General features: G+C 43.9%; 1 protein-coding gene across 4 annotated transcripts in view; it reads right to left on the bottom strand.

Annotated features, from left to right (window-relative positions):
* The window catches only part of TTLL11 (tubulin tyrosine ligase like 11), a 202,543-nt gene that overhangs the window by 147,555 nt on the left and 37,675 nt on the right, over positions 1–17,313 (bottom strand). For all 4 annotated transcript variants that reach the window (XM_066256315.1, XM_066256317.1, XM_066256316.1 and 1 more), the window contains exon 3: positions 10,704–10,837. In XM_066256315.1, the coding sequence (XP_066112412.1) occupies positions 10,704–10,837 (134 nt within the window). The remainder of the gene's footprint in view (positions 1–10,703; positions 10,838–17,313) is intronic.

The raw sequence follows: 17,313 nt of genomic DNA, 5'->3' as shown, positions 1-17,313 counted from the left end.
AGAGAGAGAGAGAGAGAGAGAGAGAGAGAAATATTATTCAGCCGCAAAAAAGGAAATCCTGTCATTTGCAACAATGTGGATGGACATTATGCTAAAATACACTGGAAAAAGACAAATACAGTATGACGTCATGTGTATGTGGAATTTTTTTAAAAAGTGGAACTCATAGAAACAGAGAGTAGAATTATGGTTGCCAGGGGCTGAGGGATAAGGGAAATGGGAGTATACTGGACAAACTTCCAGTTATAAGATGAATAGTTCTGCAGACCTAACACACAGCATGGTGACTACAGTTTACAATACTAGTTTATATTCTTGAAAGTTGCTAAAAAAGTAGGTCTTAAATGTTTTCACCACTAAAATAAAAGTAATTATGTGACATGATGGTTGTGTTTACTAACTTATAATGGTAATTATTTTGCTATATATATGTGTATCAAATCATCTTGATGCATACCTTAAAAATATACAATGTTATATCTCAATAAAGCCCGGAGAAGAGGCGGGGCCAGGACTGCAGCCCGTCTCCTGACCCTGGGCCAGTGTTTCATTTTACATTAAATGGCTGCATAGGGCAAGGACACATGAAACTCCTCTTGTAGTCTTGTATGCATAGCCATTGGCACTTAGTAGGTCTCAGGAAATGTCTGAACTAAACTGAGTCAGAGATTCGAGTGCACTAGCCATTGTAGCATCATGTGTAACCATGAGCAAGCATCTTTGATTCTGAACCTCTCTCTTCTCACAGTTGAGGGAGGATAAAGGAGGCCGTGTATATAAAAGCACACGGTGAACTGCAAAGACCACGCAGATGCTGGTCGCCACTTGGGCTATTTAAAAGGACTTGCTAATGAATAGGACCTCAGTGAACTTTTCCAGAGGGGAGCAACATCTTGTGTTTTGGATGATATCATTTTTCCAGTATACAAATTGAGCTGTTAGGCAAGGGGCACAAGAACAGCATGATATATCTAAGCAGGAGGTGAAGTTCTATTTTTGGCAACAGAGGCAATAAAACTTGAAGCAGATGGGGAGGTGAAACCATGGCTCTGCCGGTGCCTCTGCCAGCAGCTCGGAGACATCTGCCTCCTCCTGACAGCTGGAGTCCCCTTGCTTCTGTCCTCAGTCTTCTGCTGGTTCGGCACCAGAACCCTGGGCCACCGCATCGGGCTCTGCGTTGCCGTGCTGCACACGCAGAAGGCATCCCCGTCTCCACCATGGCTCCAAGCCTGCTGCATGAGACTCTGTGTGTGGGTGGAGGCTGGACGTCACCGGGCAAGTCAGCAGTTCGACCACCACCTCGGGTGGCATTACTTTGGTAAGTTCCTCTGGGCCCAGGGGTGGCCTGTGCCCTCTTTTTTTGTGGCAGAAACAGAGAGAGTCAGAGAGAGGGACAGATAGGGACAGACAGACAGGAAGGGAGAGAGATGAGAACCATCAATTCTTCGTTGTGGCTCCTTAGTTGTTCAATGATTGCTTTCTCATATGTGCCTTGACCGGGTGACCAGGTCAAGCAGACCGAGTGACCCCTTGCTCGAGCCAGTGACCTTGGGCTCAAGCTGGTGAGCCTTGTTCAAACCAGATGAGCCCGCGCTCAAGCTGGCGACCTCAGGTTCTCGAACCTGGGTCCTCCACATCCCAGCCCAATGCTCTATCCACTGCGCCACCGCCTGATCAAGCAGTCTGTACCCTTTTAAAGTGACAGACTGGGTCAGGCTAGTAAGTACCCATGGCCTTGGAGAAGCTAACTTTTGATGGCTAAACTCACAAGAGACAAATATGTAAACCATAACATCTGCATATTAATTTGCAATTCAACTTGGTAAATGTACTTGACTTCCTCCTCTGCAGCCAGGCGCTGGGATGAGCACGAGGGATAGATACAGTGATGGATAAGACCCATCCAGCCACTGGCTGCCCGCGGAACTCAGAGCAGGAGGAGAGGATAACGGGACATGTAGTCACTGAACAAAGTGATAGACACGAGCACCGCGAGGAGGGAAGAACACAGTGCTCCCCAGTGGGCGCTGGGGGCGGCTCAGCAGGCTTTAGAAAGAAATTAAAAGATGAGCAGGGGTCTGAAGAATCAGCAAAGTAGGCCAGGTGACAGAGGCAGCCTGGTGGGAGAGGGGCACAAGGACAAGGACGAGGACGGGTGCTCCTGGCAAGAGGAGGGGTGTGTGCAGGGTCCTGCCGAGTTCCTAAATTAGTTGAATACGAAAGGACCCCAGAGGAAGAGGCTGGAAATGGTAGATGCTGCCTGAGGCTGCAGAGCTGGGCAGGGGCTCTACAAGGCGCACATGGGACTTTAATCTTCACCCATAGGGTGAACTTCAACCATAAGATGACCCGAAGCCAGCCGGCCCAGCATCCTGTCTGTATGAAGTGAAACAATGCAAACCATCAACTCACCAGAAGTGTATGTGATGAGCGTGGGATCAGGACAAGGACCAGATATCGCCCGTCACAGGTTCCCTTTCTGCCCCGCTCCGAACCACTTATAAGTCCACAGTTTTCTGGCTCCTGAGCCCAGTGCAGAACATAGTTCTCTGCCGATTTTTGCAAATAATGCACTTCGTTCTGCCTTGAGGAGCTGAGTCAATAAAAACCTAACTAAGGAGGGTAACGGAGAGGAAAATGGAAGAACCCCATGCTCGCTCGCTCCCTCCAAGAAACTGCAGAACATTATTGAACAGCTTTTTGGCTTTATTCACTGAAAAATTCTTCTACAAAATACAAACTCCTTTACCATAATAAATACTGTTTTGATAACAAAATTGTACTTTTCTCAAATACCCAGATGGGAGACCATATGCAAAATAAACTCCAAGGACTTTTTTATTGGCCATCTGCTAAAACTGGGAAGGAAGCCTGCATCCTCCTCTGGTTCCCACGGAGATTTCCACTGAGAAGCCGACTTGCTTCCTCCTGGTGCCACCTGCTGATCAGACTCGGGTACCGGTTCTGCAAACGGTTACAGCAGGAGGAGTGTGGACAACTCTCCCATTCTTTAACAAAGTAAATTTAATCCTAATTAATGTGAGAAATAAAATACCCACAAAGTGTCAGGTTGGAGAATGTTTTACAGCTCCTCAGAGCTCTTCCTGTTGTCACCACGACTCACAATGCGGAGCCCCCACGCACCCCGCTGGGAGCTCGGTGCCATGGCGCTGGCAAGGCAGTGAGCCTCATAATTAGTGCACCACATCTAATGAAGCCTTGGCTTTGCCTTTGCCTGTCAAAATGTAAAGCACCATCCTTCAATAGGGCAATTCCACTTTGAGATGTCCATCTGAAGGGACTTTGCCACAGGCATGGAAAGATAGCTGTATGTGGCTTTGCCCAACAGCATTATTAATGAAACCAAGAATATGAGAACTACCTAAATGTCCATCAGCAGTGAAGTGGTTTTAATATGGTGCATTCATACAACTGACTACTATCAGCACTGACATGGAAAGATGTCTAGAACATATGCAGTGCGGGAAAGAGGATGCATAATAAATCCCATCTTTTAAAGAAGAAAAGCAGTGTGCGTTACCGTGTGCATCTGTCCATACACAAGAAAAAGCTGGAAAAATACACACCAGAGTGTACAACACTTTCTGAGGAGTGGGGACGTGTCTTCTGTTTTTACATTTGTATATTCCTATATTTGAATTCTTAATGTAAATGTATTATTTTGTATTAAAACAAGGGAGATATTAAAAATAAGAATGTCACATTTTTTAAAATCATATTTGCAGCTCATGAAGCATTTCATCATCAAATACTCACTGCACGCCTACAATCACTGTGAGGTTATATCCATTTCCCATCTACCAAGTGGAGAGATGGGGCTGAGAGAGAAGGGGCTTACCTGAGGTCCCATGAGAAGTAAGTGATGGTACCAGGGCTTCCCAGAAAGTGACTGTGGTAGGGTTTTCATAGTCTTATCCTGCATGTGCTAGCTAAATCGGCACATTCTAAATTATTGTCATTTTAGAGACAAAGAAATCCTCCTTTATATTAGGGAACTATCCACTTCTAAGTACCTTCAGTATAAATCAAATGGGCTTTGAGGCCTGGCCAGTTGGCTCAGTGGAAGAGCATTGACCTGGTGTGTGGAAGCCCTGGGTCCAATTCCTGGTCAGAGCACACAGGAAAAGTGCCCATCTGCTTCTCCATCCTTCCCCCTCTCCTTTCTCTTTGTCTCTCTCTTCCGCTCCTTCAGCCAAGGTTCCATTGGAGCAAAGTTGGCCCGGGTGCTAAGGATGGCTCCATGGCCTCCGCCTCAGGTGCTAGAATGGCTCCAGTAGCAGTGGAGCAACGCCCCAGATGGGCAGATCATTGCCCCCTGGTGGGCATGCCGGGTGGATCCCAGTCGGGCACATGCAGCGTCGCTCAGTACAGTACTACTTCCGGTGACACAGAACACACACGTCATGGCTCCGGAAGCACGTCATATCAATTGTTACGGCTAGCAGTGACAAATATGGAACCGAACATTGACCATCTCATTAGCCAAAAGCAGGCCCATAGTTCCCATTGAAATACTGGTCAGTTTGTTGATTTAAATTTACTTGTTTTTTATTTTAAATATTGTATTTGTTCTCGTTTTGTTTTTTTACTTTAAAATAAGATATGTACAGTGTGCATAGGGATTTGTTCATAGTTTTTTTTTATAGTCCGGCCCTCCAACGGTCTGAGGGACAGTGAACTGGCCCCTGTAAAAAGTTTGGGGACCCCTGGGTTAGAACATTGCCCTCAAGCGCAGAGGTTGCCAGTTCAATCCCCTGTCAGGGCACATACAGGAACAGATCAATGTTCCTCTCCCTCTCTTTGTCTCTCTTTCTCTTTCTCTCTCTCTTTCCCCCTTCCTCTCTTGCTAAAATCAAAAAATAAAAATTAAGAAGAAATTGAATGTACTACTATATGATCTAAACATATAATTCCTAAGCGTTTACTCAAGAGAAATGAAAGCATACTCTGTCTACAAAAGACACGAATGTTCATGGTATCTCTATTTGTAATAGCCAAAACCTGGACTCAATCCACATGCCCAGCAGCCAAACGGTGGCATTTACGGTATATCCAAGGGAATATTCCTCAGTAACAAAAAAGAATGAATTATTGAAGAATACAACAATATAGATTCAAAATAATTATGCTAAGTGAAAGAAGCCAGACCAAAAAAGATTTAAAAAAAGAAGAGTAACTTCTGTATGATTCCATTTATATAAAATTCTAGAAAGTGCAAACTAACCTTGACAGAAAGCAGATCTATAAAGTGTGGTTTCCTGGAGATGGTAGGTAGAAGGCAGGGAGGGGGGAAAAGGAAGGATTACAAATGAATATAAGGAAATATTTTGAGTGATGGATAGATTCATTATCTTGATTGTAGCGATGGTTTCTTGGGTTTTTACATATATCAGAACATACCAAACTGCATGTTTTAAATATTTGCAGTGTACTGTATGTTAATTATACCTTATTAAAACTTCTTTTAAAAAAAGTATGAGACAAATAGGCTATCTACGCAATCTCAAAATATCTCCCCACAAGATACTTAATGATTACAAAGAGAAAAAAAAAAAAGTAACTTTATAGGAAAGAAACTTAGAAGACATTACCTTAACCAAGTGGCCAAAGTTAACTTCACCAGAATGAAAACATCCTGACATCTTGTACCTCCTGACATGATGCATTGAGAAGGTCCTTCACTTTTGTAGTATTCCTACCAAAAATGTGTGATCTAAATCTAATCATAAGAAAAATCGAAGAAGAAAAAAAGTTGAGGAACATTCTTAAAGAAATAATGGGCCAGAACTCTTCAAAAGAATCAAAGTCATGAAAGACAAAGATAGACAGGAACTGTTTACTGCTGACTAAGGAGAAATGATAATTAAATGCAAGGAGGGATCATGGAGTAGATCTTGTACCTAAAAAAAGGACACTGGTAGTACAACAGGAAGAATGCAAATAAGGCATGTAGATAACGCAGTACTATGTATTATAGCAATGTTGATTTCCCAGTGCCAGTGCTCATGTAAGATATCAGGGAAGCCAGATGAAGGGTATATCGGAACTCTTTCTGTCATGATATCTGCAACTTTTTTGTAAGTCCAAAATTATTTGAAAACATTTTAAAAACTGAAGGCAAAATGAAGGCATTTCCAAACAAACAAACGCTGAGAAAATGTGTCACCAGACGACCTGCTGCATTACAAGAAATATGTTTTTAAAAATTCTTTAAGTTGAAGAAAAATAATACCAGATGGAATCCCAGAGCTACACAAAGAAATGAAAAAATCTGGAAATTGTAAATGCAAATGTATGGGTGAGTACAAAAGACATATATACTCATTTTTTCAGTTTCTTTCTAAGATAATTGACTTTTCAAAGCAAAAATAACAACGTATTGTGGGGTTTACAAAATAGAAGTAAAATATTTGACAATAGCACAAAGGATGAGAGTGGAAGTAGCAACCTAATGTAAAGTGTTTATATTCTACTTGAAGTAAGTAATACTTAAAGGTAAATGTGCTAAGTTAAAGATGCATTGTAAATCCTAGATTCTAGGAATAGGACAAAAACTAAAGTCATTTTTAAAAGAAGTATAGCTCAGAAGCTTAAAGAGGAGATAAAACAAAACACTAAAAATACTCAATTAATCCAAACATATAGGATAAATAGAAAAGAAATAGCAAGATGGTATACTTGAATTCAACCATATTGATGATCGCATTAAGTGTTAAATGGGCTAAAACATCAATTAAAAGGCAAGGGTTATTAAACTGAATTAAAGACCATAACCCAATTAATGTGCTATCAACAAGAAATATTCTTTAAAATGTAGATAGTCACAGTAAAAGAATGATAAAAAGATATACCATGTAAATACTAAGCCAAAGAAAGCCAGAGGTGCTATATTAATATCAGAGTAAACTTTAGGACAAGGAAAATTATCATAGAAAGGAGTCAAATAATCAAACTAATAACAGAGTTTCAAAATACATAAAACTAAAACTGACATAACTAAAAAGAGAAGTAGAAAATTCACAATAAGAGTTGAAAATTTCAACATTCTCAATAACCAACAGAACAAGTAGGCAGTAAAAGAGTAAAGGACTACCTGAACAGTGCCAAGTACCAACCGACATTTCTAGGATGCTATACCCACAACTGCAGAATAAGACAGACAACATATGGGCCATAAGACAACTTTCAATAAATTTAAAAGGATCAAGATAATACTGAATATATGCTTTTACATCAACAAAATTAAATTACAAATCAATACCAAAAAAATACATGTAAAATTTCAAATTTACTTTAAAATTAAACTATACATTTCTAAATAACCCATGGAACAGAGAAATCTCAAGATGAATTAGCTAATATTTTGAACTGAATGGTAATGAAAATGTAACACAAAAATTTCTAAGATGTATAGTGCTTAGAGGAAAACTTATTTCTTTAATGTGTAAAATCAATGAACTCGGGTTTCTCTTAAAATAGCTTTTCATTTTAGAAAGACAAAAAGAGCCCTGGCCGGTTGACTCAGTGGTAGAGCGTCGGCCTGGCGTGCAGAAGTCCTGGGTTCGATTCCCGGCCAGGGCACACAGGAGAAGCGCCCATCTGCTTCTCCACCCCTCCCCCTCTCCTTCCTCTCTGTCTCTCTCTTCCCCTCCCGCAGCGAGGCTCCATTGGAGCAAAGATGGCCCAGGAGCTGGGGATGGCTCCTTGGCCTCTGCCCCAGGCGCTGGAGTGGCTCTGGTCGCAACAGAGCGACCGCCCTGGAGGGGCAGGGCATCGCCCCCTGGTGGGCAGAGCGTGGCCCCCTGGTGGGTGTGCCAGGTGGATCCCAGTCGGGCGCATGCGGGAGTCTGTCTGACTGTCTCTCCCCGTTTCCGGCTTCAGAAAAATACAGAAAAAAAAAAAAGAAAAGAAAAGAAAAGAAAGACAAAAAGAGTATAAACCCAAAAGAAGTAGAAAAAAATAATAAAAATAATAAATCCATGATACAGAAAAAGAACAGAGAAAAGTAATAAAACCATAAATTGATTATTTGAAAAGAACAACAAAATCAATAAACCTTTAACTAGACTGATCATGAAAAAAAAGTAAACACAAATTATCAATATTAGCAATGAAATAGTGGAGGATCACTACATATCACAGATGTTAAAAAATAATAAGGAAATACTATTTAAAAATTTTTATGTCTAGAAATTTGACAACTTAGATGAAATGGACCAGCTTCTTGAAAGACAAGTTACCCATATGTAATTTTTTTAAGTGAAAGAAGGGGAGCTAGTGAGACAGATTCCTGCATGTGCCCTGATCGGGATTCACCCAGCAACCCTGTCTAGGGCCAATGCTCAAGTCCCGAGCTATTTTTGGTGCCTGAGGCCAATGTGCCTGGACCAACCAAAACATCTTCCAGTGCCCACGGCCATGCTCAAACGAATTGAGCCCCTGGCTCTGGAAGGGGAAGAGGAAAAGAAGGGGGAGAAGAAGAGGGAAAGAAGCAGATGGTCACTTCTCTGTGTGCCCTGACTGGGAATTGAACCTGGGATGTCCATATGCTGGGCTGACACTCTATCCACTGAGCCATCGGCCAGGGCCACCTATATGTATTTTTAAAAAATCAAACTTAACATACTCCCAGAAAGAAAGCTCCATGACCAAATACCTTCAATAATGAATTCTAGCAAATGTTTAAGAAATAATACCAATATTATGCAAAATCCGCAAAAAAAAAAATCATTGGCAACTCATTTAATAAAGCTTTCCTGATACCAAACCAAAAAAGACATCAAATGACAATATCTCTCATGAACAAAGACATAGAGATTCCTAACAAAATATCAGCAAGTAGAGTTTAGCAGTACACAAAAAGAATAACACATTAGAACCAGGTAGAATTTATTACAGGAATACAAAGTTAAACATTTAAAAAACTAATCAGTGAGATTCATCACATTACCAAAATAAAAAAACCACAGCCTCTTGATAGATTCAGAAAGACGGTTGACAAGATTAAGCACCCTTCATGATGAAACACCAGAAATAACCCAAGTGCCCATCAACCAGGGAATGGATAAACAAATTGTGGTCTATTCATATAATGGAACACTTTCCACCAATAAAAATACCAACTACTGTTATCCTCAACAAACCTGGATAAATCTCAATAATGTAATTCTGAAATTAAAAATAAAAGACTCAAAAAAGTGCATACTATAGGGTTCCATTTATATGAATTTCTTGGACAGGTAAAATTAATCCAGGGTAAACATGCAGGTCAGCAGCTGCCTGGGTTGGGGGGTTGAGGAGACTGGTTGCAAAGAGGCCCAGGGGACTTTTGGGGAATGATGGAAATGCTCTTCTCACTTATCTGAGGTTGAAGGCGCGGTGCTATCTCATTTAAATTCAGCCTTGCAGAATTGAGAGAAAGACTGGTAGACATGGGAAGGGAACGTATTCCACATTGGAACAGGAGCACAAGCAGAGCCACAGAAATGGGAGATGGGGGTCAGCATGGCGCACAGCTGATAGTTTACTTTTTAAAATTAACTTTATTGAAGCATAATTTTCATGCAATAAAATACACTAATTTTGAGTTAATGCTTTGATGAACTTCAAGAAACATATAGACCCATGTGACACCATCCCATAGAGAGCTTCCTTTTAAAAATTGCTACTTCAAGATTCTTTTGTGCTTTATGTCATAATTTTATTACAAGTTTTATAATGTAATATCAAGACCCAAATGACATGCAGGCAATACAATGAACTATAAAAAGCATAGGCTTTGAAATCACCTCTAAGTCTAAATCCTACTCTACAAGCAAGTCACTTAATTTCTCAAAGCCTCGGTTTCTTCATCCATAAAGGGAGGGGGGTAATAATACAACCAACTTTACGGTGAGGATTAAAAGAGATGATGTTAAGCTTCTAGCACAATGTATGAAACAAAGGAGGCCCAATAAATGGTGCTAGCCCTATCACAAATAGAGAGGTATCATATTTGTTGTATAGCTACCCCCAGAGGTATGAGATGGACCACTGAGCCCACTGACAAAGGCTTTGACACAATCCTAAATGAAATTGTTGAAAGACTAAAGGAAATGGCAATTCTGAATTTGGCTTCCCTACTGGTTCTGTTTCAAAATTATTGTAAAATAGCTAGAGTATTTCATACCCAAACATATTGCTTCGATATGGAATGGATGGTTTGAAAATTGATCCTGGAACACATTTAAAGTAGGACATTTCAAAGGTCCCCCTTGCCCCTCAGTTTGTTAGACCTCCTCCCCAGCCCTGAAGCGGAGCCCAACTTCCCACGTGTCATACCATCGGACGCTGGGGAGGCCACACCTCCAGGATTCACCTACACAGTCCTGTGCTCCTGTGGGCTCAGCCACCTGCTCCATGCCATCTCCCTGGCTCCCCAAACGCTGAGCCCAATAGAAGCATCATGACGGTCTCCTCATGTCAAGACCCACTTCTTCAGTGTCCCCGCCTGTCACCCGACCTGCTCAACTCTGCCACCTCCCATGATTGCTGCCCACACCTACGGTGGGCTGCTAAACACTCCCTCGGCTGGTCGTAGCTGCCTGGGGACCCCCCACCCCGGCGCCCAGCGCGCGGGACCCAGGGCACGGTTGCAGCCACACTATATGATTCAAGGGTCCTGGGGACTGGGTGCCATCTACCTGCGCAGCGAAGAGCTGGAGCTCGTCAGGCAGAATCCACGAGCGAGGGTAGAAGTTGTACTCCTCAGGAAAGAGGTTCTGCATGATCCTCACCGCTCTGCTCAGGGTAATTTTACGCACCATCTCCGTCATGCCTGGGGAGGAGAGAGGCTGTGAGGTTTCACCACAGTGGGCCGCTCGCTACAAAGCAGCCGTGACTTGGGACTTCTTAAACCCCCCACCCGACACATGCACAGTCACTTTTCAGACACGACAACCCCACGGCAGTGACTCAGGGCTTAGGAAGACCCACCACAATAATGAAAACCTTGTGGTAACAGGTGAATTTTTTGTCCTTCTAAAATGAAACATCAACTTGAAGGAATGAACTTCCTCCTCGCTATCATTTCCTTCTTTGTCAGCCCCCTAGACAGTGAATGGAGGGAGGCGTCTCTGTCACGCACTTAAACCTTAGTACCGTTTTTAATTTGGGGCCACTGTACATATTTCTGGGATTCCTTCTATCTTACACCCTGGTGAATTGTTATCTAGTAGATTCTACTTACATTATGAGAAGCTTAATTAAGTTGCTTTGTTTTCATCTTTAATGAGTATCAAAGGTAGGAAAGAGAAAACTATATACCTTTTTGCATAAAATCTGTCTCCTTGCAATAAGGACAGGAACTGGAAAAGATACCAGAGCATAATTTATAGTTTAAAGGACGGAAATGAAATTTGTAGTTCTTCAGTTCTAAAGACTGACACTAACATTGATCAGATCTCATCAATTTATCCAGAGGGGATTGAAACATCTCACTAATAAAACATTTTTTTAAAAATGGTGGGCTTTTTTTTTCCTTGTCACATCTTTAGCAACTCTGATAAGAGAAGAAACTGAGTGTTTATCATAAGAAATTATTTTACATCTTAGCATGCTTTTTTCTCAAGGCAAATAGCACTGCTAAAAAATGGAGACTAAAAATGGCCTTCACCAGGGAAGAGCTCCACGGCTCCCTTACCGACGCTGGAAGTTTGCTTAGCCAAGTTATTTTCAATAGAAAGTACAGAGTTTCGTGTCAGCTTGGCATGTCTCGATTGTCACACCTTCCAAACGGGCACGGTCAGAATGAACGAGGTCTCTCTACACCGCCAAGTTCGGGAAGTGAAGGGTAAACATTTGAGTGAAGGTTTTCACAACCTAGGTCTTGCTTCCCTCAGCATATTAAAAGAAGCAATAAATCTAAAGATCACAGCTTCAAGATGTCAGTGCCCAGTCCCTAGTTCTTGTTTGGAAGGATATAGAGAAGGATTAAGGAAGAAATAAAGGAGCTTAAAAAAGTACTAATGAACTGAGCTCTAATGTGGACTCCTCAATTTTATTTTATAAATAAGCTCATTGAGGACACTGGTCTGAGCATCCCGAGAAATGAATTCGGAAAATTGCAGCTATTCCTTTTTATTCCCCTATGAAATTAGAAATTCTAAGTTATAAATACAAGCTGAACACAAAGTACACAAAAACAAGTTTTCAACTTTCTTGGAAACTTTTCGCGTGTGTCCGACGAATGTTTTAGTTACGGCATTAAAAGAACGTCCAGGACTAACTGTAACACAGTCCCTTCCGTCACACAGATGACGCCTCTGACCACCGAGGGTTGTGATGCTTTCTGAATTTCAAAGGCACTGTGACCGGGCTCAGGGATCCCTCAGCGGGTCGGAAAGCCCCACGCCATGCAGACAGAAGTGTCGTGCGAACAGGAGTGCAATCTGAATGTTCCAGGAGAGTTTTGTGAAAATCAAGGTCCAGCAAATTAAGTAAATACTCATTTTCCATCTGCAGTGGCTTTCTGCAATGTGGATCAGCGGTGCCCACGCCAGCGGACAGACCTGTTTCCGGGTTCACCTCTGTGTCTGGCTTCAGGTCGCTCTCTACTGAAAACAGCCAACTTCAGAAGCGCTCCTACAAGCCACTGGCGACTTTTCCCAGCCCCTTCCGACCTGCTGATGTCGACAGCCCAGCCCCAACCCCGCCTGCACACCTGTCTCTAGAAGGCACCTGTGTAGACCTCCCTCGATCCACTTCCCACCAAAGCCTTTGCTCCTCTCCCCATCTCGGAAGTGCTGCCACCCAGTGCTGCCAGGGAGAATGCCTCCCGGCCTTCACTGGGCCCCACGAGGAAGCAGCTGGCACTCCTGCCTCTGGCAGCGGCTCAGAGAGAGATGTGGGGCACGCTGTCCTCTCTCAGGAAGACACTGAGGAGAGTAGCTAGCCTTCCAGCTGAGTCGGAGCCCATGTTCCCAGAGCAAATATGCGAACAGGGAGGTCCCCGTCAGGCTCTGCTGGCTCCAGACTCTACCCCCTTCTCTAAGCAAGGTAGCACCTGACCCTACCTGGGACCCTGCCCCAGGCTCTGGGACCCATTTTGACCCGAGTTAGAAGCTCTAGGTCTAATCATCAGCTCCCCCAAAGATTAGGAACAAGGCAATCTTTGACCCCATCTTTGTAGTTCCATTAAATAGGAGGATTTGAACCATTTTCTGATGCTTCATTTCTTTGTGCCCAAATTTTGGAAACCTTTCTTTTGCTCCTGGTGCCTGAGTGGCTGCCTTAGCAATATCTTTGCCTTGTTCTCTCCAGTGTTTCTTCTCTGTTCCCCCAAGTCTACCCTGAAGGGGGGGTCCTCCCACCTGTGACCTCAATGCCCAGTAGCAGGTTCTTTTGAAGCTGACTCCCTACCTAGGTTTCTCAGCAAGGTCTACCCTAGACATCCCTGCTTGGACAGCTCCCCTATCGACTGGGAAAACCCCTGGACCCAGGCTGGAGCTTCTCACACCAAAAGCCTGCCTCCTGCCACTCTGGGCCTGGGCCCTCCCTTCTGCTACTCCGCAGTCTCCAGGCCTGGTGCTCTCCTCCCACGCGGAGTCACCCACCAGAGGAACAGCCTGATCCTCAGGCTTGCCCAGTTAAAAAACGAAAACAAAACAAGAACAAAATAAAATCTGAGCTACATTGGGAGCATTACTCAATCCAAATATTATTTATAACAAAAACGCATTACAGCCTTCAAACAACAATACGTTCAGCTCCAGTCCCTCTCTCCATTCCCATCTCCACTGAATAGTTCGCCCTTTTTGTTTGGATGCTGCAGCGGCCTCTTAGCTCTCTCTCCATTTCGTCTCTCAGCCTTCTACCCGCCCTCTGGCTGATGTTTCTAAACTCCAAGCTGGCCTATGTCCCTCTCTGGCTTAAAATTCCTCCGTGGCTTCCCACGCCCTTTGGTCCCTGCCTGTCACCACCCACTGCCCCTATTCCACTTGACCCTTTCTAACTTTCTCAGGGGCCACTTGCCCTTAGCTGATGAGTGTTGTGCGCTAAGCAGTCTACATCTCTGCACCAACTCTGCTCCCTCGTTTTGCTTGAGGCTCAGACCCACCCATCCCTGAAGGCTCAGTTCACGTGTCAGTCTCCTTCTCCAGGATCTCTGTCCCTGCCTGACTCCCAAGCAAATCTGGGTGAAGTCATGCGCCCTCAGCCCAAACTCCCACGGCACCCTGAGCTCCCTCTGGCACCACACTGATCCTGTATCACACTCCCCTCTCTACACGCCTTGTCCCTGGTCTTTGTATCCCCGGCTCAGACCAGGGCTGGCAGGTGGCTGTCCCCACGGGTTCCTCAATGGAGCCTTCCCCCTCTCTATAGAAAGTCCCCTTCTGAGGGTGGGCTTCCAGGCCCACCGCCATGTGCCGTTCACATCTCAGACCGTGAAACTCACCACGAGACTGTTGTTTGTAAGCTAAGAATGGACAGTTCTGGATTTTCTTAAAGCAGAGACACATCTAAATCAGATTATTTTTATAGAAAGTCTTAATTCATCAGTTAAGATATAAGAATGTATCTTGAAGGAAATTGCCCATAGAAAAGCAGCTAAAATCTAATGCGCTGACACAAACAAAATAAATTACTTCCATGTGCGTATCCGAAAGCGTTCTGTTCTGTTCGTTCACTGTGGGAAGTGTTTATCCTGGCCTGGCACGTCCGCTAGGACTTACCGTAAGGAACACACAATGCATACAAAATGCATTTCTAAAATAACGGCAAATAGGAGACAGAAGATAAGCCTGGGCACAAACTGGAGCCAGAGGACAGACGGTCCTGTCATCGCCCCTTGCTGAGGAGTGCTGTCCTTCTCCGAGCAGAGGGTGTGCCCGTCCTGTTCCCCTGCCTGCAGGTTCTAGAGGCCGCTTTGTCATTAGAGCTAATTAACTGCTGTTCGTAAAGTGGAAAATTATATGTTCTAATCACCAGCATGTGGAATATGGGATGCACAAACTCGCTTCTTTGAGATGCATATTCTTATATCACCTTTAATGAAAGCAGTCCTCCGGGGCTATTTTTCTCTGTGTCTCTAATTTGTGTTCTGAATGCAGAGTTACCACGACTCCTCTTTCCTCCTCCCAGCCTTTAGAGGAGGCAAGAGCAAAGCGGGCAATGGAAATGAAGCCCCATTTGATGACTCATGTCTTAGGAACTCTGTCCTCATTCAAAGAGTTGTCCTCTTTCGAATTTTGTTTGCCCGATATCCCAGTAAGTCCTTCAGTGGCACCAAAAAGTCACCTGTTCTGAGCAGCAAGGCAGAGAGAATAACAGCTATTCCATCACACTGTGTTCAGGAAGCCTGGCTGCCAGCTCCGTCCTTGCTCTGTAACAAAACCCTCCCTCCTTCTCTAAGGACAAATTGACCTTGGATTAATTTTCTCGCTCTGTTCCCCTGGAAACCAATAAAGGTGGGAAGTTAGCCGTGTTACTAGACAACAAAGCATATAGTTAAAATGACCCCTGATTGGCAAATGGCATAAATACCTGGTAGGAAGCCGCAGCTCCAGGCTTTCCTGAGTGTAGTGATGCTTGTCACTTAGCACGTCCTGGCGGGGATGCTGGAGGCTATGCGATGGAGCAGCTACATGAGATGTAGGCTCCTCATGGTGGTCGTCTAAGCCAAGACAGACTCACATGCACCAGTGTGGTCTTGTCCCCTTGCACCAGAGCTGTCACTCGAGGGGCCAGCCCCCAGCCCCTGGAGCCCTCGCAAAGATTCCCCTGGAGGGAAATGCGTGGTACTGACGAACTGACGAGCTGCGTCAGGCTCTCTGTCCTTGTGAGTGAATCTGGGCCCCTGTGGCCTGTGGCAGTTTGCCTGCTCAGTTGAAACCCCCTAGCGGACATGACAACCCCCCAGTGTCCAATGTATGGATATTGGGTTTGGGAGGGGTGCTTTCTTATAGATGTGGCACTGACTGCCAGAGGAGAAACATTGATCCTCTTTTTAAAATAAGCATAAATAATATAACGCTAAGAGAAAACACCTTATATTCAGGCAACTGCACTTGCAACTATGTAAAAATGACACATAAGTACAGCTAGTGCTCGACTTACGACCATGATTGGTTGTGACTGACCAGTCGTAACACAATTTGGTCGTAAGTTGAGTAGGCTATATGTACAGTACTGTGAAATGATGTTATAAAAATCTTTAAGTCATATTTTATCATAATTTTCTCATTATTGTTATATATCATAATTTTCTTTGTTCATTTTATGCCATTTGTATCATCTCTACACCATTTTGTTTCTTATTTTTACATTTGTCAGGTTTAAGTAAAACACGGCATTACCAGTACAACTGTTTAATATTTGCAAAGACAATTTCTTCTTGGTAGACATCTTGGGAGTGGTTTGATGAAAAATATCCAAGACACAAAACACAAATTGCTGTACCGAATCTGGGATAATAGTTGAAATGGTGCACGCGGAGATGGTAGTGCTGCCGGAAGCTGGTCCGCACTGTCGTATGCCCAGCGGGGTAACGCTTGCGCTGCCAGACGCAGAGCAGTCGTGGCTAGCGATTGTGGTCATAAAGTCGAATGGTCGTAAGTGGCATAGGTCGTAAGTCGATCAATATTTGTATGGTTAAAGTTGGGAGGAGATACAGAAATAGCCACATTATGGTTTTGTGAAAATTCCTGAAAATTAGTGGAAGATCCCTTTGGCTGTGCTCAAACCCAGCTTAATCAATGTTCCTTTCCCCAGCCCACTGTCACTTCCGCTCGCTGTAACCACCCTCTTCCCTTAGCCATTAACAATAATGAATAGCAATCATAGCAGAAGAGGGCCGTAGAGGTTAAAAGTAAACAGGCACAGAGGGAGGCTGGCAGTGCACAAGGGGGTATCTGACAATGTTGGCTATGCCACTTCTCTGGCACAGAGTCCCCTGAAGGTAACTAACTCTCACTGGGTAATGACGACCTTGGGTGAAAGCAGAGCTTACCTGCAGCCTATTGTTCCCAGATTGGTGCATTTGGTGTTAAAAGCGGTACTTCCAAATACAATACTTAAAGAAATTGGCCTGACCAGGCAGTGATACAGTGGATTGAGTGTCGAACTGGACACGGAGGACCCAGGTTCAAAACCCTGAGGTAGCCAGCTTGAGTGTGGGCTCACCAGCTTGAGCGCAGGGTCACTGGATTGAGCGTGGGATCATAGACATGACCCCATGGTTGCTGGTTTGAGCCAAAGGTAGCTGGCTTGAAGCCCAAGGTCGCTGGTTTGAGCCCAACGTCACTAGCTTGAGCA

Source organism: Saccopteryx bilineata, chromosome 2 (genome assembly GCF_036850765.1).
Source record: "Saccopteryx bilineata isolate mSacBil1 chromosome 2, mSacBil1_pri_phased_curated, whole genome shotgun sequence".
NCBI classification, from domain to species: domain Eukaryota; kingdom Metazoa; phylum Chordata; class Mammalia; order Chiroptera; family Emballonuridae; genus Saccopteryx; species Saccopteryx bilineata.
Note: the sequence above shows the minus strand (reverse complement) of the source record. Positions and strands in the feature narration are given on the sequence as shown.